Here is a 23,345-nt window from a genome sequence, read left to right on the forward strand (position 1 = left end):
CTTGAGTAAGTCTTCCTTAGAAAGAGATTTATCTTGATTGACCAATTAGTTGTATCTTGTAAGTGATAAATCTGCAAAACCCACTGTGGTGAGGTGCTGAGCCACAGGGACCATGCAGCTTATCGAGGGGCAGAGTTCCTTAGCACTTTGCAGGATCAGGCTTGAAGTGGTTCCTGAATCACAGAGGACTGAGCTGCTGCCTGTGTTGTGGTTTGTACTGTGCTTCCAATGTGCTCTCAGCCACGTTCCTGTTCCTGCCTCCATGAGGTCCCCTGCCCCCCCATCCTGCTCCTGACATGTTGAGAGCTTGTATGGTATGTGGCCATGTGCCAGCACCTTCCCAGCACTTCCTTTTTGCCTGATGTCCAGGGCTGCAGGGCTTCTGCTGCACGTGGGCTTTTGGGAAGCTGCAGTAACCCCTGCAAGTGCTAGAAGTTGTCAAATAGGAGTGCAGTGGGTTGCACTGCACTGGAAAAGAGAGAAAATATGCTCTGAAGCAGGTTCTCCTCTTTCCCTCTAAATCATGACTCCCTGCTGTCTGGCTTTTCTCTGGCTCTGCCCCCAGTTAGGTGTTGTGGGTTCAGCCCTGTGGGTCACACAAGGTAATTTCATTGCATCTCCACCTTTCCCCTCTGGGAAGAAATGGCACGAGCAGACTCTGCCCAGACATGTGGTTATCCCAAACACTTCCCTTTTTATGCCAAATCTCTCTTATGAAACAGCCCAACTTTTTTTTTTTTCCCACTGCCATAAAGATAATTGGTGTATCTTGTGAGAGGCACAACCACCAGCATTTTCCTGTAAAGAACCCACCCATTCCCATCCTGTTGATTTGACTCTGCCTTCCCAGAGTGTGGATGTGCAAGCCACCAGCTGCTCCAAGGGCTTTGAAACCTGTTCATAGAGGCTTATTTATTACAACTAAGCATTTGTTAACTTTTTCATTATATGTCACCCAGTTAATTTGCTGGAGTGTCTCCTGGCAGATTTTTTGCAAGTCCAATTCAGTTTATCTCACACATCTCAGTCCAGTCCTTACTGCAGAGTCAGGTCTCGAATCTGGCTGAACTCTTTCAATCAGGAATCCAACACAGAGTAAGCTCTGTAACCACTCACACTTTTCCTTCCTCCTGTAGCCTTGTTAACTGTGTAACTCAGGAGCTTGCACAAAACCAACATATGTTGGAGTTAAAATTTGTCTCCAGTGTTTTCAGAGGACCACAAAAAGCAGGGCTGGAAGAGATGTCCAGAGGTCATCCTGTCCTCCCTAATGCAAAGCAAGGTCAACCATACCTAATCCATTACTGAGGCTGGTCACTTAGAACTGTTCTCAAAAGCCAGTTCAAAGCTATGAAAATGAACTTGTTTTAGTGTGAAACATCACTCCCTGCACTTGAACCTGCAGCCTTTAGAAAGCAGTTGAGCCCCATATGATTTGTGTGTCGCAGGAAGTATGTGACTTGCATTTAAATTCTTGCTCTGACTTGATCAGAAGTGCTTCCCATGGAATTGGCAACTTGAGGGAGAGAAATACTCTGGCCTGTGATTATCAGAAAGACCATCCCTTTATTTGAGATACCTAATAGTGTTTATAAAAGTCTCCAGTGCTTTTATTAAAGTGACTTTTGGGTACCATTGAGTTTGAAGGCACAATGTGAGACATCTTAAAGTAGCATGATTTTCAGGGAGCATTGAGTGTGTATCAGAACTGGAGGCCCTTGAAATTACCAGTTCTGGATGATTCCTACTTGCTGGTTAGGAACCCACAGGCTGCTTACTGAGGAAACACCTGCTCTTATAATAGCCAAGGAGAGACCAAGGGTGGGAAATCCATCTGCATAATCTGATGAGCATTAAACTAACCAAGTCAAAAGCCAAGGAATTGACTTAATCTGCTGTTGATCTTTTTCCTTCCCTCATGCAGAGGTAAGTTCAGGACACTGCATCTCCCAGTCTCAGGATGTTATTAGGGCGGTGCTCAAAATAATATGCATGAAAAGCAAATCTCTGATGTGTGGAATTAATGATTTGGGAGACAACAAGGACAGCTTTCAGAGTGCAGAGCTGCAGTGTGCCATGGGGGCACTCACAAGCCAAACTCCCAGATCCTGCAGTAAAGCCAAGTGTAAATGCTTCATCCCCAAGTCTTGAAGGGGGGGCACATTGTGTGTATCGTGTGTGTGTCTGCCAGGGCTGTGTTGGCTGATAAAGCAACTCGTCTGTCCTTAAGTCTTGGTCTCAAATTGCAGATCCCTTGAGTTTGAAGGGGACATCCCTGTTAACATGGGGTTAGTAGGTAGTGAAAGCTGCCTGAAGCTCAGTTCCTATATGGGACTGTGAAGGGAAAGGAAAGCAGAGGAGAGGAGGAAAAGGATATCTGCCAGCTTTGTTTCCTTATGGAGGACCCTGGAGGAATGATGTAGCCCTTACTTTCTACAGCCATAGAATGAAATAGGTGCAACCTTTAAATAATAATGTTATCTGACATAAAGGTCATGTTGAGGTTTAGTAGTATTGCTAAACCTCTCCTGCAGAGAAAGTCTGGGCAAGATGATCGTGGTTGAGCTGCTTCTCTGAGATGGGGAGTTGCATATGGTGGCAAATCTGACCAAACTTCCAACTATTGCTGCTGTCAGGGAAAAAGGGACCAAGCATCTCCTTCAGTGGCTGCAAGGAGCCAGTGTGGGGGAGCAGTGCTTGGAGCAGCAGCACGAGGATGCCTGCTCCGAATGCCCTGCTGAGTCCCTGTGGGTCTGGCTGCTGGCTCCATCCTACCTTAGAAAGGCTCAGTTGCTGCCTTTCGTGTCTGTGGGAGCAGTGCTGTTTCCCTGACACAGGGAATGAACACAGGGCCAGGCACCAACCGGGCTCAGGACTCTGCTCTCAGCTCTGCCACTCGCTGGGTGGCCGTGGACAAGTCACCTCACCGTGGTGTAACGTTGTGAGCACCAGCTCTTTGAGGCTGGAACAGGGTCTTGTGTCTGCAGAGTGCAAAGTACCAAGGGACCTTGGTCTCTGCCCAGCTTCCATGTGCTACTGTAATGTAAATAATAGTGTGGAGATAACGATGAGGTCAAGGAACATCTCTTAAACTCGATAATTTTCCCCGATGGGAAGATTTATGTCGCTGCTTCTGTCAAGGGCTGGAATTGTGCCAGATTTTGATCAGTGTCCAAGTAACCACACAGAAATACTAGACCAAGGAGGGGGAGAAAAAAAAAAAAAAAAAAGGAGTTGTTGGGCTCTCCTGCTAACATAAAGATTGCTGCCTCCTAATTTTGCAATCACAACAAATGCCATCCGGTCCTGCACGAACGGCAGCTCGGGAGGAGCCGTCCGTTAAACGCCGGGCACTGCCAGAGGAAGTGCAGGGCCGTTGGCTGGGGCAGCAGGAGTGCTGGCACACTGCACACTTCACAGGGCTTTATAGCTGCTTTTAAAATAGTCCCCACCACTGCAGACAGCCTGTGGGCTGCATCAGCCGAGTGAAATGTTCTCCTGCTAGTACAGGGAATTATTAACATGTTTTCTCCACGCCAACTGTCTCTCCGCTGACTGACCCATGCAAGCAACTCAATGAAAGAAAAGTTGGTTGGTTTTTTTTTTTTTTTTTTTAAAAATCCTCCCAACCCAGCTGGGTTTTTTTGATGACTGGTTTGGCTGAGGGTTGTGCCAAAGCCCACGGCCTTGCTGGATGCCACGCTGAGGTTGCAACTTAGCACAAAAGGACAGACTGAAACTTCAGAGAAGCAAGATTTATTTGAGGGTTTGGGTTTTGCTTTTAATTATCGTCTCAGACTGAATAAGAAGGAGGAGAAATGCTCAGTGTGGGAAGCAGTGTTCACTCTTCGTGTGTGACAGCACTTTAGGGTGTACTTTACATTTATAATATCAGAACTGTACTTGTGCAGCCAGAAAAATCAAGAACAGCTTCTGCTACTTGAACATTACAGGTCTGAGGAACAGGATAAGTAGTGACTTAAAAGTTAAAATTTAAGAAGCTATTACTCCAGGGCTAAAAGAAGTCCAACCTTAGCCCCTCATTGGAAAGTGCACATGATGCCTGTGCCAAGGCTGGTTTTGGCAGTCTTTGCTCCAGGCTTGTACAGTACCTTGTACAGTGGTGTCCTGATCATAGCAGGGCTCCCTAATAGTTTAAATATTTATTGATACTAGTGCAGTTTCAGTGGGTGCTGAAGTGCTTGGACTAGAGCTGTGTATTTCAATTCTACTTGTAGTTACAGGACAATTTGGGTAAATTGCTTGGTTTGTGTGTTTGAGTCTACTTAAGTGTCCTCTCGGATGATTTGTGTGGTGAGTTGGGATGTCAGATGGTTGTGACTCTCACTTTCCTCATTTAATAAATGATGTCTCACAACCAGCAGATTTCTCAGGCAGGGCCATGACCTCTCAAATTCAGTATCACTGACTTTTGGACATTTTCAAAGCATTTTAACCCTCAGCTTGCAGAATCCTCATAGTGCTGCTTTTTGCTTTCTAAATTAATACCATTTTGAAACTTTAAAGGTGAAAGAATGGCTGTAGAAACAAACTTTTAAAGATTACAGGGTGATCCAGTATCAAAGCAGCTTCCCCAGCAAATGATGAGGAAAGCTGAGGGACCGAGGGTTAAAGGGTCAGTGAGACACATGCACATTAAAGCTGTATTTATGGCAGAACAGAAACTTCCAGTGCTGCCAAGATAGCCCAGGTAGCTTTTCCTCTCTTTCAGCTGCAGGATCCAGCATTTTAGTGCCAGTGCTGTTAAGAGGTTTGTAACTACTTTTGGGTGTAATAACCAGTGAGTTGGAACGTGCGAGTTAAAGAGGATCAGCTGTCCAGGGACTGCCTGACTTGGCTGTCGTGGTTCTGCCCCTCCTTCTTTTGGTAATGTTCTTAATTAAAATCCTTTCTGAGTTGTGTCACTGATGACTGTTACATCCTTCTTTTATGTGAACTGTACCAGCCTTGTTTAAGCTTGAGGATCAAAATGGGCATGTGGAGAGGCAGTGCCTGTCCCAGAGAGTTTACAGGCTGCTGGGTGGAGACAGAGAGGAGCAAAGGAGCTCCCACTATCTCCATGACACAGATGAGGAGCTGTGGTGTGAAGATACTGAACACCTTGGCTAAGGTCAGAGAGAAAGTCTGAGAGAGGCAGCAGCTAGATCTGTGGTTTTTTGAATTACAGTTCTGGGATTTAATAAAAATTAATTAAATACCCTTATCAAATGGAATATGAGAGGTAGGAGGGCATCAGGAACTTCAAATGAAAAGAGAATCATATTTAGCCTTAGGTTATTTAAAGGGAAGACTTAAGTTACACTGAGTAGTTTCAAACTTGTGACTGAAATGCTCTCTAGCAGTAGGAATTGCTCTCTGTGGGTGTTTTATTTCTCCTCAATCCTTGCATTGGATTCAGTTTGTTAATCAAGAAGACAGCAAACAGAATGCTTCACTGGTGGTCACCAGGGGCCTGCAGCCAGTGTTGAGTATTCTTGGATGATGGATGTTGCTCACAGACCTTGGGGTCTGAAATCCATGCAGGGAGCTCCCCAGAAGGAGGCTGAGGGCAATTTCCTAATTATCTTTTTTGTTCTTAATTCTTTGTCTATTCCCCCCCCCCCCCGATCTGAAGATTGAATTTTGCAATAATTTTGCTGCTGCTTTGACTTGATGGAACACCAGGAGAAAATGCTTCCTGAGTTTTATTCCAAATGCAAAATCCCAAGGAACAGCCTAGTTTTGAAATTCCTTGCCCAGGGGATGCCAGCATCCCTCTTAGCTGCTTGGTGATCACCATGACTATCACCATACCATGATCAGATGAGGAACTAGTCCTTTTTGAGCTGAGTTGGCCTCTTGAGTTATCAAAGAACAGGGACCAGGGGCTTGATTACATGGCACAAGGAAGTCCCTGCTTTTTCTGCATCTTTGGAATATGGTGGGGCTCATGGACAAATGTTGGCAGTATCATAACCAGACTTGTCTGTTCCCTGCACATATCAGCACGTGTACTCACACAGGGGTTTATTTTAGGTTTTTAACAACTTCCTCCCTCTCTGCTGCAGATCTGTTTGTGTTTGTACACATCTATTTTTGTAAAGCTCCCCCCCCCCAGTTAGGTATGTGTTTACTTTTTGCCTTCATCTAATCAGCAACTCAAAGGGTAAGTTGATGTTCTATATTTAGTCCAGATGTTCAGCAGAGATGATAAAGGCTGTATCAAAGCAGAGGTTTCTGGGTTTTTCCTGGGATGTCTCTCCTTCCTGTGTTACTGCAGGTTCTGTCTCTGCTCGTGTTTCTCAATGCAGCCCAGAAGCATATGTCAGTGAGAGTATTTGTATGGCTTTCTGAACTCATTTGAAATAATTTGCCTCTAGAAAGTGCTTGTGGTCTGTTTGCCATGAGAAGAGTAGCTGCAGTCCTGATGTGAGTTGAAATATCCAATGTTTATGGAAGATGACATAGAAAAGCTGTTTACCATATGGTACACAAGGCACGGTGATACTGGGCTATTTTTACCCCTGCAGTTTGTTGGGGGAAAACCAGAATACAATAATGCAATTTATGTATTCTACTGTATTTCATATGTGCTTTTAAGAGAGAACATGACAGTGTTCTCTTAGCCAGGGATATAACATCAATTATTATTTATATTGAGCCTGTATCTTGAAACTTTGGTACAAAACTAGGGTCAAAACCAGCCAGGTATGTGCAGTAAGAGGCATACTAAGACATTTATGAGATTCAAAGTTCAGATCATTTCAAGTTAAGCTGTTTCTGGTGACACCTCTCATTCACAGCATTTCCCTCTGTCCTTTCTTTTCATTTCCCTGGATCGAGGTCCTCTGGCAGCTGTTGTCTGCTCTTGATTATGGGACTTTAGACTAAGCATTGCACCAGAGCAGAGACTTGTAAGCTGACTCAGTGCCAGGCAGCGTGGGTCTAGAGACAATGCAGTTCAGTTTACATGGAGCTGGAAGCTATGGATTTAGTATCTTGGATCAGTGCATTCATGGGAGTCTGCATTACATCCTAACTGTACTCCCTAACTGTATCCTTAGGTTGCCCCAAGTGTTTTCTTGACATGAAAATGCTCTCTGAGCCAGATAAAGCAAGGACTAGTCCCATGAAGCTTTCTGTCTCTCTGCAGGCTTTGAATTTGGGAATTGCTGTTCTGCTGTCTCTGGGGTCTTGACCTGTGCCCATCATCAAGATAAACTGTGTCACAGGGAATGAATCCGCTGGGGTGAAGAGCCCGAGTTCAAACACTCTTAACAGCAGAATTGTCTCTAAGGTGCCTACTTCAAGTGTCTGTATTTACACATTGCCCTCTTCCTCTAGTTTGCTCTAGGTTGTATGGTTGGACCCTGGAAATGGGATGTCAGTCCCGTTCAGGGAGCATAAAGGAAGAAAGAAAATCTCCCCGTTGCTGCTGCCGTAACAGCGAGTGAGAGCCCGAGCGGGAAAATGTCGACAGTCACATCAGCAATCCAGGCTCCTCAGGGCCCTGTGAATCCGCCGCCTCCGGAGGTGACTAATCCTAATAAGCCTGGCCGGAAGACCAACCAACTGCAATATATGCAAAATGTTGTGGTGAAGACCTTGTGGAAGCATCAGTTTGCTTGGCCTTTCTACCAGCCTGTCGATGCAATTAAATTGAATTTGCCGGTAGGTTTCTGTCCTCTTCTGCTCGGTGTTGTGCTCCTGGAAAGCTTTGCGTTGGTGGGATCGGTTTTCTGATTGCCCTGGCGTGGAAATATTGGTGCCTGACATCACAGTGGAGGGTTGGGCTCAGAATGTGGCCTTGGTGCCATGATGAGAAAATGACAGTGCATAGCCCTGTGCCCCTCCAGGCTAATCACAGCCTCTGCAGATGCTTGGGACCAGCCCAGGGAGAAACTGGGTTAAGCCTTTTAAACTGGTGGAAGCCTTTTAAAGGCCAAAATGCTCTTAAAAGAGAGACTGAAACTTTTAGCACAGTTTTAGCCAGGGCTGGCACTGATAAACTTCTGTAAGTGCCAGGGGCAGCCTTTTAGAAAGTTTAAAGTGCTGATTCCCAGACTGGTGGTTGTGGAAGGAGCTCAGGTGCTTTGTAGTCAAGTTCGTAATAATGATAGACTAAAACAATAGAAATCAAAAAGTAAATTGCTATATATATTTACAATTTCCACAAAAATTGGGGTGTGTTTTTTGAGAGGGGGAATGAGGAGAAAGCAGGTATTGGAGGAAGATGTGATCAACACTCTGTATCAGATGTAACATCTTCCCTGTTTCTCCAACAGGATTATCACAAAATAATAAAAAACCCCATGGACATGGGGACGATCAAGAAGCGCCTGGAACACAACTACTACTGGAGTGCCAGTGAATGTATGCAGGATTTCAACACCATGTTTACAAACTGTTACATTTATAACAAGGTAAAGAGCCCAGACAGACCCAGCTACCACTGTTACTCTGCAGGTTTTGAGCAGGGCCGGCTCCGGGCCCTCCTTGCAAGGGTTTGAAGTGCCACTAATTGCAACCACATTACTCGAAATGCACAAAGCTGTCTTTGTGCTGTGCCTTTCTTCCCCCAGACTAGTTAAAATGGCAAATATGCCTTTCAATTATAGGTAGATTTCTGATCTGGGGTTATGTAGCGAGTTTTTGCTCCTTTTATTTTCAGTTAAGAATTCTTTGAGGTGAGCTGCAGTTCATGCAGTGCTCTGCAGGTGTTCTGTGATGCTTTAGTGCTGTGCTACACTGACTGGCAGTAAATAGTGTCTGCAGCAGAGAACAGTTCAGGAAGCATAACTCTGTTCTTTGACTCTGTCTCCATAAATATGTTCATACTTACACACACTTAGAATGCTTATTATTATTTTGGGTTTGGCTTGTTTGCTGTTTTGTTAGGTTGTTAAAGGCCTCTATTCTTTGTATTATGTTTTCTAGTCGTTTGTCATCATTGACCCAGACTGGAGAACAGCTGAAATAAACAAATTAATTAGTTTGAGCCACAGAATATGTGTTTAGACTCTTCCTTTGGACCTGCTGGCAAGCAGGGGAGGACAGCTCATCTGTTCCAGTTTGCTGCTTCCATGCTGTTGCACAGGATGCTGGTTATCAGGCTCCTACTGGAAGTCCTGATAACTCTCTGGATGCAGTGTACTTAGGGGCTGTAATTATTGCATGCTAGAGCAGAATAGAAGAGCAGGAGGGACGAAAAAAGGCATGCAAGGAGGGGGAAGAGCTAATCTGTTTGTTCTTGGAGTTTGAATACCATAATTTATTTGAAGAGCAGTGTCATCAGGGTTTTCAAAGCCTGATCTTGAACCTCTCTGCTTCAACTATGATACAGCATGGGCTCGTCTTCTTCTTTCTGCAGCCCACAGATGACATTGTCCTCATGGCCCAAGCCCTGGAGAAGATATTTCTGCAGAAGGTTGCCCAGATGCCTCAGGAGGAAGTGGAGTTACTACCCCCAATTCCTAAAGGCAAAGGTCGCAAGCCGTCAGCGGGCACCCAGAGTGCAGGTATTGACCCACCCAGGGACAGGAGGTGTCAGGAGCTGTTGCTGAGACCTGGCCCACCTTCCAAGCTGCTTGACTTGCCATCTGTGACTTGCCCATCCACGCACTTCAGTGAGGGAGGACGCTGCTGTTGCTTCCTGTGTGCAAAAAAGAAATCAAGGCAAGGAAAGACAAGGTAGTCAGACGTGCCAGTCTGCTGCCAGTGCCAGACCATGGCATAGAAGGCCTGTACAGATTTGAGTTTTTACAGCTCACCGTGGTTCTTGGCAGAAATCTGATACAGCAAAGACTTGGACTCAAATCTTGCCACTCCACTAAACCCTGCATAATGGTTTTTTTTGCACACAAGGTTGCAATATCCTAGAATTAAAGTTTGATCAACAGAAGAGATTTTTTAAGCCATTGCAGAGTTCAGCTTACCTAGAGTTGATTTTAAATGGATTTCAGACTAAAATGTCTAAGCATGGTAAAACAGTTCATAAAGGAGCTTGTGTTGCAATTTTTTCTTTCTCTAAACAAGGTCTGATTGTCTCTCTGGGAAAGTCAACTGTTCCTCTGTTTTCCCACATCTCAGGTCCTAAATGGAGCTATAACTTTATCCAAGCTCAGAGAAATTTGTGATGATGTGTCTTTTCAACATCCCTTGATAAAAGCTGCTCTAAAACGTAGCAAAGGTTTACTCCTTTGGTTATTAGTTACTAGGTTTGTCCCCTTTAACATTACAGTAGTAAGCAGTTCTTTAACAGTCCAGGTATAGCATCAGAGACATTCAGGCTGTCATAAGACTTAAGCTCTTCTTAGAATCACAGAATCATGGAATATCCTGAGTTTTAAGGGACTCACAAGGATCATTGAGTCCAGCTCCTGTCCCTGCACAGGGCAATCCCAGGAATCACACCATGTGCACTTGTGGCAAATCTGAAGTTCTTTGGACTCTTGGGTGTTTAGGTGGCTTAGGGGAGTGGTTGCTAACATTTGCATAGGATGAACCACCTCCCTCTGCTCCACCTTCTTGAGCTCCTGCTGTTTTGATGAATTCACTGTAGCTCTGAGGGCCTGAGAGGGATGAGGACTGTCCCAGAGCAACACACACCCCATGTGCAAAGCTGGAAGTATTTTGCTTGCATGTGGCTTGTGGTGCGAGGACTTAGGTCAGAGATTTCTCATTTTTGTTGTGCCCTGGGTAACAGCACTATGCAAATCACCGTGTCCTTTGTGCCCTGAGCTGGGAGCCCTTTGCCAAGCCCATGAGTGCACAGTCCAGTGGCACCACACAGAATATGCTGAGTTGGAAGGGACCCACAAGGATCATTGAGCCCAGCTCTTAGCCCTGCACAGGACATCCCCAAGAGTCCCACCGTGTTTCACTGTGTACCCAGTGCCCTGTCAGCACCTGCAACCACCAGTTCACTGCAGTGAGATTTCTCTTTATCCTCTGAAGGAGCTCAGCAAGCCGTGGCCGTGTCTTCCGTGTCCCCGCCGGCGCCGTTCCAGAACGTCCCTCCAGCCGTGTCTCAGACGCCCGTCATTGCTGCCACCCCCGTGCCAACCATCACCTCCAATGTCCCGCCCGTCACTGCCCCCCCTGCCGCCGCCCCCCCTCCTCCTGCCGCTCCAATCATGCCCGTGGTGCCTCCCACGCCACCGGTTGTCAAGGTAAATGGAGAACTCTTCCTCTGCTTCACAAGGCGACGTTGCTGAGCAGCGCTTGGGTTTCGTCCCCTCGCTGCTGCTTCTGCGCGTTCCTTCTCTCCACGTGTGCCTCTGCCTCTCTGGACACTGTTGTCCCTTTGGGGTGAGCTCAGACAAGTGGTCACTGTTGAGTTTTAGGGGGTTCAGAAGAGTTTTGGCAGTTTTACCACACCCCAGTCGAGGTGATGCCAACTGTGATTGCTCCAACCCAGTTCCAGGCTCTCCTTTGACCATGGCCTTCCCCAGTGCTGGTGATCCAGGAACCAGAAGGCTGTTGGAGGTTCCCCCCATTTTTCACCAAAGCATCTCTTCCCGCTGTAACTGAGCCCCTGGTTTTACTGGGACTGTTCCTTTAAGGTTTTTGGGCTCCAGCACTAGGAATGTTCCTCTCTGCTTTAAACCAGTTCAAGACAAGCCTGTCACTCCAGCTGGAGGAGAGTGATGTTGCCTGCAGGTTTTGGGTGCATTAGTTCTGTCTTCCCTCCTGAGTAATCTTTTGGGAGTTGTCATTGGTGTTTTGCTATTTATTATGTTAATTTATGGGTAAACGAAAATGTTGCTCTAGATAATTGGAATTTTCTTAGCAAACTGTGTATTGCTTTAAAAATGATGAAAGCATAGCTCAGAGAAAGCTGGTAGGTTTTTTTCTAAACTGAGGAAGGAACTGCAACAGTACTGGTGAGGTCACTTGGACCAGAAAAACCACTTTTTTTTTGGTGGTTTTTTTTTTTTTTTTTTTTTGCTTATTTAACCCTATATTTTGGGAATTACTAGAGAAATTGTAAGTCAGATCTTGCAGCTGAGCTGTCCTCCTCAGAAACCTGTCTCATCCTTCAGTTTCTGTCCAAAGAACTTGCTTCTGAGAATCAATTTAATTTTAAAACTCCAGGATGAAACCAGAAGTGAGTTTGCCAAACACACGCTGCAAAATTAATTCTGCTTGGGATTTACTTAAGATTTCCCTTAGATTTCTCTAAGGAACTTTTTCCTCCCTTTCTCCCTCTCCAGAGAAATAAATCCTTCATAGGAGCACAAGAGAGCTGACTGGACAGTCACAGCTTGAATTTATGTGCGAGGGTTTATTTGCTTAAGGCGAAATCTACCTTAGCACACCCACTAAATACAGGGGAGTGAGGGCTCGTGGGTCTTTGGTGATTAATATGCTTTGGTTCAGAACTTATAGCCTGATCCTGCCACTGGGGACTCAGACATGTGGTTAAGTTACTGACACTTGCTAAGTCCCGATGCATCAGCTGAGCTGCAGTAATCGACCGGGCGCGCTCCTTTCCCTTGGCAAACACGAGGTAAGAGTCCTTGGCTTAAATCTCAGTGAAATACTTAGAGCTAACACGTTTTGCATCGTGGCTGGGGTTGGGTTGGAGACGTGCAAATGGTTGGTTACCGTGGCTCAGGTGATGTGCAGCAATACATGGTGTTGTGGTCATGGATTGCGTGTCGAAGCCTCTGCTCACGAGTCCCGTTTACCCCAGTGAAATAACTGTGTTTTCTGTGAGAGGACAGGCAAAAACAAGGCAGGGCTGTGCTGGGGTTTCCTGCTGGCCTGAGGGCTCACAGAGCCTGTCCATCTGCTGTTTCAGAAAAAGGGAGTGAAGCGGAAAGCGGACACGACCACCCCCACCACCTCTGCCATCACTGCCAGCCGGAGCGAGTCCCCCACGCCCCTCTCGGACCCCAAACAGGCCAAAATCATCGCGCGGCGGGAGAGCGGCGGCCGGCCCATCAAACCACCAAAGAAAGACCTGGAAGACGGAGAGGTCCCCCAGCACGCAGGGAAGAAGGGCAAACTCTCTGAGCACCTCAAGTACTGTGACAGCATCCTCAAGGAGATGCTCTCCAAGAAACACGCAGCCTATGCGTGGCCCTTTTACAAGCCCGTTGATGCAGAGGCCTTGGAATTACATGACTATCATGATATTATCAAACACCCCATGGATCTCAGTACTGTGAAAGTACGTCCTCCTTTACCACCTCTTTTGCAGGGTGTCACAGCCCTCTGGTTGCAGAGGACTGGCTCCTTCTGGGGGAGGGGGAAGGGACGAGGGTGGAAACTGAACTTGTTTGGATATCAGCTGGATATTTTTATATTTTGTTTCCTTCCCTTCTCCTTTTTTTTTTTTTCCCCCATAACCCGGGGCAGCTTTTTGTTTCTGCCTTGCAAAGCAGATGATGTATGCAAAACAAAGTAAGATGGCATCTTCTCCTCTTTGTGGATAGTCCAGCCATTTAACTGGTGTCCTTGGGATTGTGTTGCACTCTGAGAAGAAGAGGTGCTATATTTCATAGGATTCAATTGATAGTATCCCATTTCCAGAAACTGTTGCCTACCTACTTGTTGGCATGATATGTGGTCCAGATAGGCTTACACTGAGCAATTCCAGCCAGGGTGTGATGATCTGGTACTCGGGGAGGAATAACATGAGGGTTGCAGGGTTCATGGCTATTTAAGAGTTTAGCTTAGTATGGTTCTATATTCAAAGTATTCTTCCCAGTAGACTGGGAGATTTTCTGAATCCCTTCTGCATATTCATGTAGCAAAGCCATATCTTTCTAGTTCCCATCTTCTGCTTGTGAGCCAGCCATTGGAATCTATGTTGGTGGAGGTGAGACTTCCATGTGCAGGAGGTTAAAGTGTTTCTGCTGGCTTTCACTAGTGTGCCAGAAGGGTTTTGCTGCCAGTGAGACAATGCCTGGGATTGTCTTAAGTGCCCAGGTGACAGGAGAGCAACTGTGTTCATGATTCCTTTTGTGTTCCTTGGTAAATCCTAGGTAGTATCTGGAACCAGTGTGTCGTGCTCAGATGTGCCCTGCCATTCAGCCATGATGCTGCAGGGGTTCTTGCTACAGCTTGACTTCCTAGGGATGCTGTGGGTCTCCAGAGATATCTGCAGCCTGGTAGATCGAGTCCCTGGGTGAATGCAGTAAGATTAGAGATGAAGAGAGTGAAATCCTGACTCTCTCAAGGCTGCTATTTCCATGTGTGCCTAGGTGACTTCTGTGCTGTATTCTGCAAAATGTAGGTGCAAAGCTGTCATTTCTTGGTGACTTCTTCACACTTAAATCTCTTCATAGTCCTGACTTCATTCTTTTAAAATAGTGCAGCTCTGTCCTTTCTCTGTAAGTGCAGGTGATAGTCTCCCTCTGTGCCTGACTAGTGTAGGGCAGAAAGCTGGAGACAGGTTAATGACAGACCCAGTGGAGTCTTTTATGCCTAAAGACTCTGGGTTTGTCTTTTCACATGGTAGTATTTCTCTTAATAAACTTGTTTGAAGTGCTGTCTGGTATTGTTTTTTTATGGAGTGTTTTATTATCATTGCTCTTGGCCTGTAGATCACAGTGTGACTTCTCTGAGATGCAGTCCATAATATGTTAACTGTGTGGAACAGAAAGCTGCCATTTACAGGCAGTGTAATTTTCCAGTGTCAGGGACTTTGTCCGTGGCTCTGAAAGGTTTTAGATTTAATTCTGCACAAGTGACAATGGCTGTGATAAAGCAGCACAACTAACGGCCTTCAGACTAATCTGGAAGGAATTATGTGAGAAACTAAAACACAAGCATTGCTGCAGCTATAATATGTCTTGTCACTTCGGTTCTCTGGTCATGTGAGGTTTGGTTTTCCTCAGAGGATATCCTTCATGTCCAGGAGCACTTTTTTCCCAGGCTGTGCATGCAGCAGAGGTGAATTCAGGAGGGTTTGGAGGCTGTTTTCTCTGTGTGTGGTGGAGGAGGCAGCTTGGCTGTCGTGACTGTGCCGGTGGCAGGTGAGATGGAGAGGCTGTAGCTGAGCTTGTTGCAGCCAGGAGCAGAGGGATGTGCTGGAATGGTGTGCTGGAGCTAGGACAGAGTGAGAACAGCTGAAGGGACAGGATCCATGAGCTCATCTCCACCTCAATTCTTTGATGGCCATCACAGAGAGGGAAAGAGCAGAACTGCTTGAAGTAGTGACCTGCTGCTGGGTCACAGCAGCAGCAATGTGGATGTCTCTGCCTTTGGTTTACTCAGTGGTGAACAAGCAACAGTCCTTGCTGTGCAAGAGGATTTATAGTTGTAGTAAAGCACTACCTCCAGGGATCTAACTGTGCTCATGGGTTAATTTTCCTGCAGTGAGTTGCTGTAGTTTCAGAACAGACAAGTTCAGGGTCTTGAAAGCGAGGAGACATTCTTTGCACACTCTGGGCAGGACAAGGCTTACCTTAGAGCAAGAGACACATTAGAAAGTAAATAAACATTGAAAAAAGTTTATGAACATTAACAAGTATTGAACAATTGATTGTTGAGGGAAAAATGAGATTGCTGAGCTGGCCTGCCTGTACCTCTGCCAGTCCTGCTTGTCTGTGACTCCTGATTTGCAATTGTAAATGTAATCACTTTTTTTTTTAAGCAGCTGGATATCTCAAAGTGTATTTGTAACCAAAGATATTCCAGCCCACCAATTTGAAGTGCCTTTATTACTTTTGTTAAGATAATTATTCTTTACAAGAAAACAAAACAAAAATCCACAGATTAAAAGTGTTGGGCTAGAAAAGTGTTGAGTTTGGATGAAAAGCAGAGCCTCAGACACTGGAATGTATTTCATAGGCAGTAATCAGGCACTGAATATGCCAAACAAATATAAAAAGGCCTTTCTTACAGTAAGATGTATTTTAAAATAAACAAGCCCTTTTGCTTGAGCATATGTTTTGCTTTGGAATTGGCCCGAGACGCTTTTCATGCGGGAGCACCACAAACCTATTTCCCTTTCTGCCTTTGTGCTGTGGCTCCCAGGCTGTCTCCTGGTTTATTCACCAAGAGAATGAGTTCTCCTGACAAAAGTTTGACAGATGTCTGGCAGGGGCAGCACAGCAGGGAGCAAGGCTGCAGGAGTGTCACCACCCTGGAGCAGGTCTCTCTGAATCTGCTTCCCTGGAGGTGAAATTCTGCCCTATTCCCAGCAGAAACAGTTCTGGGAGCCATTGCAGTGTTTCCAGAGAGTTACAAGGTCTCTCATGTAGATGTGAAATTTCTGTAGCTTTCATTGAACAAATGGAAATTTTGCTTGTGTTTGGGGTGGATGACAGACCCTGAACATCCCAGATTTCTGCTGGGATGGGGAATGTCTGTCTGCACCCTGTCTGCCAGTCAGCCCCTTCCCTTCACTGGGGATACAGGTGCACAGGATATACAAAAGGGAGGCCTGTATGCACTTGGCAAATAGAGAATTTCTTTAAACCCAGGTCTTTTAAATGCAAATGAAATCTAGTGTTAGTTTCTCTTTCCTTTCAGCAGGAGTAATTGGAGCTAAGGTTTTATACATAGTAGTAATATATGCATAAAATCAATTAAGTGCTAGGAATGCTATAAACTGTTCTCTAAACCCATGCCATTCAGTCCCAAACAGCAAGAGAAATGGACAGAAATGAGAGCTGAGAAATAAGAGAAAGGAACAAGGTGCAAATATTTAGCTCCTGATACTTATTCTCACTACACTAGGAAGTAACATTATGAACAGGTTTGTAAAGGGGGAATTCTGTATCAATTGGGCTTTTAAATCAGAAATAGGTGGTGTAGTTTAACTGTAAATACCTATTTTGCTGTAGGAATTGCCAAGCAATCTTCCTGCCTGTGTTAGCAGGAAGTCAGAGCCAGATTTTCATCATCTTTTCTGCCCTTTCAGATTTACAGGGCAAATATACCCAAGCAGCACACAGAAATACACACTGAAGGTACTCCTGTAATTGTAACTTGCTCATTGACTCTTGCCCTTTATATCCATTATCTTTGTTTGTATTAGTTCCAGCAAACCCTTTTTCTAAATGTTTCCTATTAGAATGTGGACCCTGACAGATTTATATTTTACTACTTAGAAAACAACCCAAATTTAGAATCTTAGTGTTTAAACTGTTATGGAGCATTATCAACTTCTTTTGGTTGCCTGGTGTTTGTTTGCTTGTTTTATAAAGCAGAAACTCAATGTTATTTAGGAACCAATAACCCAAATCAAACTACCTTTCTCTTAGACAAATGGGACTTTTCAGGCTGCTCTGTCTCCAAGATGCACGTTGTCCTCCCCGCAGTTGCTACAAATGCCTTTTGCTCATGGCTTTTTTCTCCCCTTTTTCCCTTTGGCTTGTTTGTTTGCAGAAGAAAATGGACAGTCGGGAATACCAGGATGCACAAGGTTTCGCAGCAGATATTCGGTTAATGTTCTCTAATTGTTACAAGTACAATCCTCCAGACCACGAAGTGGTAGCCATGGCCAGGAAGCTCCAGGTAAAGGTGTTGGCAAATGTGTCTTCCAGAGTTACCTTTAGTTCAGCTACAAGGTGTCAGTTCAGAGGTCCAGGTGTGGATCTGCTCTTGGCACCAGCCAAGGAGAGCCGGTGATTTCTCCAGCCCTTGGAAAGAGCCTTGTGCTCTCCTGCAGAGTTGTGCTCTTCCCCATGGCGTGGCCTAATGCCACGTTCCCACTCCTAAAAAATTATAATCCTTGCTGTCAAAGTAATGGGAGAATTTTCTTGGCCTTACAGATGGCCATACATCTTCTGTATATTATTATTTACTTGTACAGGACCTTGTGTAGTGCAATAAGACCCTGACCCTGATGTGTTTAAAAGGCCCGAGCGAGCTGTTTGTGGCCGAGGCTCCTTTAGTCACCAGTTTTCCTCCTTTCCGTAGGATGTCTTTGAGATGAGGTTTGCAAAAATGCCCGACGAGCCTGCAGAGGCCCCCCCTCCACCTCCACCAACAGCACCAGTGGTGAGCAAAAGCACAGAGAGCAGTCACAGCAGCGAGGAGAGCTCCTCTGACTCGGACAGCTCCGACTCGGAGGAAGAGCGAGCGACTCGGCTGGCGGAGCTCCAGGAGCAGGTACTGCAACAGCTCAGCTGTGTCAGTGCAGCAGAAAGGGCACAGCAGGAGGAAGGGGTTTATTTTGTTCTTAAAAATCCCATCTAGGCTGGGATGCAGGAAAACACTCTCCCCTTCTCCCAGCTAAAGGGGGAAAACACTCAGCTGCGCAATAAGTGAGTGTTTGATGTAATGGTAATTTTGTCTCAGTGCTGATGCTCTGCGCTTCCTTCTGGGATCCCAGAGTATATCACTGACTTTGGGATATACTTACACCTTGGGATGTAGAAGAAGGGTAGTGGAGGCATCAACTATCCTGCCTTGAAGGCTGATCAGTTTTTCCCCGTTCTCCCCCAGCTGAAGGCCGTCCACGAGCAGTTGGCTGCACTGTCACAAGCGCCAGTGAACAAACCAAAGAAAAAAAAAGAGAAGAAGGAAAAAGAGAAGAAAAAGAAAGATAAAGAGAAGGAAAAAGAAAAGCACAAAGTAAAAACCGAGGAGGAGAAGAAACCCAAGGTGGCTCAGCCACCAAAACAAACCCAACAGAAGAAAGCCCCAGCTAAGAAAGCAAACAGCACAACCACAGCAAACAGGTGAGAGCCTGCCTTCTGCAAGGTGCCTCGAGGGGAGAGCCAAGAGCTTCCAGCCTTGTTCTTAATTAATTCCTGGGGAAGCTCAGTTGTCAGAGCAGTTAATTTGCTGTTGAATAGTGTCCCCATTCCCAGACAACTCCAGGGAGTCTTTAAGTTAGAGCTGGCAGTGGAACTATTATGTCTTCACTGCCCAACCCTTAGAATCCCTGCCTGATCGCTCTCAGATAAGGTTTTGGGTTTTGCCTTTTGTGCGGCCACCAAGAACGTGCCACTTCATTGCTGCCCCCCTGCTGCCACTGGGGCTTGTTGTCACGCTTCACAGGGCTAAAATATAATAGGAATAAAACAGCTGATCTCAGATGGCTGAACTTTTTCAGCAGTTGCGGTGCTGTTCGAGCCGTCTGACAAGAGGTTCAAAGCCAAGGGCATTGGGATGTCTGTTACAAGGGAGTTAGAAAAAAAAAAAAGGATTCATTGCTTCTATGTACCCATGGATATTTTCATGCTTGACAACCTCCCCAGGCAGCCCAAGAAAGGAGGCAAACAGGCATCTGCAACCTACGACTCGGATGAGGAGGAGGAAGGTCTGCCCATGACCTATGATGAGAAACGACAGCTCAGCCTGGACATCAACCGCCTGCCTGGGGAGAAGCTCGGCAGGGTGGTGCACATCATCCAGTCACGGGAACCTTCCCTCAGAGACTCCAATCCCGATGAGATAGAAATAGATTTTGAAACGTTGAAGCCCACAACTTTACGAGAACTGGAGAGATACGTGAAATCTTGTTTACAGAAAAAACAAAGGAAGCCGTTTTGTAAGTTACCTCCCGGGGGCACGTGTTCCCCCCACCAGCTCTTGGGCTCAGCTTTGGAGTCAGGGCATGTGTGTTGAGATTCTCTTATCCAGCTGTTGGGTATGTGACGACAGGGATTTTTTTAGAGATCCTTTTCTCCCAAGAAAATGTACAGAAACTTTCTATTTTTTTTTTCTGTTCTTTCTTCCCATGATGTCGTGCTGCAGAGACCTGGAGAGCTATTGTGTTCCTCTGCAAGACGTGTGTGATGCCTTTATTACTTATCCAGGCTCTGGAAGGCACTGTAAAGGTTTCAGTCTCATTGTGTTAGGTGTTATGTGTACACATCTGGAAGGATCAGTTTCTTATCCTGAATAGTTCAGCATCTAATTAGAAAGGAAATAAAAAGCATGGTTGGGATCCAAACCACCAAGGGAATAAATAACTTGTACAAAGTTACCTGGGCAACATGTGGATTCTGGGTGTAAGTGTCTGAGTTGTATATTCAGCCCAAAACTGTTCTTCCTATGTGGCCTGATCACCAGATTGCCCTCAGTGTCTCAGCTCAGAGGGTTAGTGTTCATGTGCCACTGAGTGTGTGGTTCAGTGAGGGACAGACTTGTCTCTGTGCCTTTTCCACAAGGTGAATTGTCACAGCCCCTTGAGGGTTTAGCTCCGGCTAAACAGCAATAGGATCACTTCCTGAAGTGGTCCTGGCTAAGAGGGAATTGTGCTGTTAAGGCCGTGACACAAAAGCCACTCCCCACTCTTGCAGAGCAGCTCCATTTCTTCCCCACAGGATTTTCACACGGGCCGAAGCAAACTGCAGACTTTGACCCTTCTTTTTTCTTTTTTTAATACGCTGCTTTAATTTGTTTTTTCCCCCGAATCCTTCACTATTGGAAGAGCTCAGGATAGGATTTTCCAGAGTGGTTAGGAACGAAAAGCATCCTTAATTTTGGAACCAAAACATAAAGTAACACAGATAACCTCAGGTGTCCAACCTGTGAGCCTGACATGCCTGACCCCAGCTGGACTATTGAGATGAGTGTTCAGGGGTGCACCCTCTTAGGACTGTGTTTTCCAGATTTCTTTCTTTATAAATCATTGCTTAAAAGCAGTGCACAGAAACGTAGGTATTTCCTTGCTGGATCAGGCAAAATATCTGGCCCCGGTGTTTCTGATCCTGGCCAACACCTGCGTTCAATTACTCCTTCTTTTGGAGGAATATTTCCTCTGCAGTATTGCTGGTACTTCTCACCATTTCCATCCTGGTGCAGCTACATTCCTGTTGTCTGCCAGCCTTTGCCTCAGTTGGTTTTTAATTTGTCCTTGTTTGTTTTGTTTTATATTTAGAGCAACATAAACCACAGTAGATTCTTGCATGAGGTACCGGAAGTTTGACTGGCAGATGCTTTTCTCCTGACAACCTTTAATGGGACACTTTATTTTACAGGGCAGAAAACCCATGTAACAATTCTGTAATTACAAATGTGTAATTATTGACCATATAACTGGCTGGTAAGTAACCTGTAATGACAAGGTCATTACATGGATATTTCTGTCTTCTAAAATACTTTCCAGAAGATCTCTCTTAAAAAAAAAATGCATGTTTAGAGGATGGTGGTGATTGGATGAGTCGGACAACTTCACGTGTTGTCTTCTATCTGGGATGTGTAGTTGCTGTGTGATCACTTGATCTTAGCAGTGTCACTGTAGAGTGTTCACACAGATTTACATGCCCTGTAAAATAGTGATGTCCACTCTTTTCCCCTGCATCCATGCAGCTTCAGAAACTGTGTGTTCCTCCTCCCCAGCTGCAGGTGGAAAAAAGCAAGCAGCGAAGTCAAAAGAAGAGTTAGCTCAGGAAAAGAAGAAAGAACTAGAAAAAAGGTTACAGGACGTCAGTGGGCAGCTAAACAACAACAAGAAACCTGCAAAGAAAGGTAATGGCCTTGGTTTTACTGTAAAAACAGAGCCCCAAAAGTTGTTTGTGTAGACAGACTCCACAGAAGGCAAAGACAAAACCTCTGCCTTCCTGTAGCCTTGGGTTTGTCTCTGTGACAGGTACCCCAGTTGTTACTGCTGGGCACTGAGCTCCTGTGTGGGGTCTGCTTTGGTCCCTGTCCAGGTGGAAATTCTGGGTGGTAAATGAGAGGTGTCTCGGAGGCAATTTCTCCTTCAGAGGGAGGAGGATCTCCTCTGTATTAGCCTGTGCATACAGACCAGTACCACAGAGCATCTAACACGTGACTTTTCTCCATTGTGGGATTAAAAAAAAGCCCGAGCCCCACGTAGTTCAGTTGTGGAAGATGCTACAAAAAGTTCCTCCAGTGCAAACGAAGCTGTTTCCAGCTTTGCACAGGTCAGGAGGGGGTTTTTCCTGTGCTCAGAGTTGCACTGAAGCAGGCACAGCTCCAGGTGCTCTGCTCTCTCTCACCTGAACCTGTAGGGCTGTGGGGACATTGCCCTCCTGTAGAGCTCCTGTGGATCCCAAACTTCCATGGTCACCTGCAGCCTGAGGAACCCTGTCATCCACTGACAGGACAGGCTTGTGGCAGCAAGCAGAGGCTGCTGTTAAGTAAGCTGCCCAGGGAAAATTGGGAACAAAGCCTTGGAGGATGAAGGCTGTGGGCAAACCTTCTCTATTTCAGTTCCTTGCGAGTAACCACATCGCCCCCTTCTTCCCCGCAGAGAAATCCGGCTCCACTCCCTCTGGAGGCCCCTCCCGGCTCAGCAGCAGCAGCTCCTCCGAGTCTGGGAGCAGCAGCTCCAGCGGCTCCAGCTCGGACAGCAGCGATTCGGAATGAGTTACGGACACTGGGACACAAAACAAACGGACATCCCCCTCCCCGATGCTCTGCAGTGTTCCTTCCCCTCCTTAACGTACTGCTCTCCTCCTCCCACGGTGGTCAGGTTTTATCCCCTCTCTCTCTTTCTCTGACTTTTTTTATTTTATTTTTTAATTCAGTGTTATAAAAGGTATCTTCCTTTTTTTTTTTTTTTGGGGGGGTGCTCTCTTTTAATAGGTCAAAGATCTTTGCGTGTGCGTGTGAATTAGACTTTATGACAAATAGTTCCCTTTGCATAAAGTCTCTAAAATACATTTATCCGAAAAAAAAATTTGTTGAAAATGGAAGAACTTTGAGCTCTTAGCAGGAGATAAATAGAAAATTCTGCAAGGTTTGTAGTACATTTCTCTCCCATCCCTTCCCTCTCCTCAGAATGTTCTCTTTTAATAAGCCTGCCTGGCTCACACAAGGTAAAAAAAAAACCATCTTTTTTTAAAGGAATCTCTGTAAAATGGTACTGTATCTGAAAGATGTTAGCTTTTGAACTAGTTGGTGTATTTGTTATTAGCACTAGTATTCTTAATCTCGAAGTCTACGGTGTGATGAAAATGTCAGATGCTATCATCTTTTTACATAAAAACAAACAAAAAAAATCCAAAAAAATTCTCATGTACTGTGGATTGCTAACATGCTTTTTTTTTTTTTTAATCTTGGTAGAGGCATTGGCACCTATTCAGGAAGGTATTTAAGCATGAATTTAACTTTTAAGCACATGAGCAATATAAGTGGTTGCATTTCTTGGTTTTCCACTCAGAAGTTTCATTTTTTCCTGGGAATTCATTGGGAAGAAGGGAGCGAGGGACACTCAAGTTTCTTGGCAATGTTATTTTTAACATGAAATAGATAATTTCCAGGAAATGGATGCTCTCTATGAAAGTTTTCATTGAGCTGAAAACAGGTTTTGGCTGGAAGTTGTCAGCTGGACCTTGGGGTGATCCTGCAGTGACCAAGACAAGTCATGTGCTCGTTACTGGACACAAGCTTAGGGATTTTCTCCATGACAAGCACCTCAGTCTGGGCTTAAAATAAAGCACCACTTGAGCTCCAGCTGAGGC

At 45.5% G+C, this 23,345-nt stretch overlaps 1 protein-coding gene across 1 annotated transcript in view; it reads left to right on the plus strand.

Moving 5' to 3' along the window:
• Positions 1–22,433, plus strand: part of BRD3 (bromodomain containing 3) — a 31,581-nt gene extending 9,148 nt beyond the window's left edge. The window contains exons 2-12 of the mRNA XM_064676752.1: positions 7,345–7,671; positions 8,286–8,423; positions 9,371–9,518; positions 10,957–11,171; positions 12,806–13,177; positions 17,347–17,475; positions 17,881–18,072; positions 18,409–18,644; positions 19,167–19,459; positions 21,256–21,384; positions 22,133–22,433. Of these exons, the coding sequence (XP_064532822.1) occupies positions 7,471–7,671; positions 8,286–8,423; positions 9,371–9,518; positions 10,957–11,171; positions 12,806–13,177; positions 17,347–17,475; positions 17,881–18,072; positions 18,409–18,644; positions 19,167–19,459; positions 21,256–21,384; positions 22,133–22,248 (2,169 nt within the window). The 5' untranslated portion in view covers positions 7,345–7,470 and the 3' untranslated portion in view covers positions 22,249–22,433. The remainder of the gene's footprint in view (positions 1–7,344; positions 7,672–8,285; positions 8,424–9,370; positions 9,519–10,956; positions 11,172–12,805; positions 13,178–17,346; positions 17,476–17,880; positions 18,073–18,408; positions 18,645–19,166; positions 19,460–21,255; positions 21,385–22,132) is intronic.
• Positions 22,434–23,345: the final 912 nt, after the last annotated feature.

This window comes from Pseudopipra pipra, chromosome 20 (assembly GCF_036250125.1).
Source record: "Pseudopipra pipra isolate bDixPip1 chromosome 20, bDixPip1.hap1, whole genome shotgun sequence".
Lineage (NCBI taxonomy): Eukaryota > Metazoa > Chordata > Aves > Passeriformes > Pipridae > Pseudopipra > Pseudopipra pipra.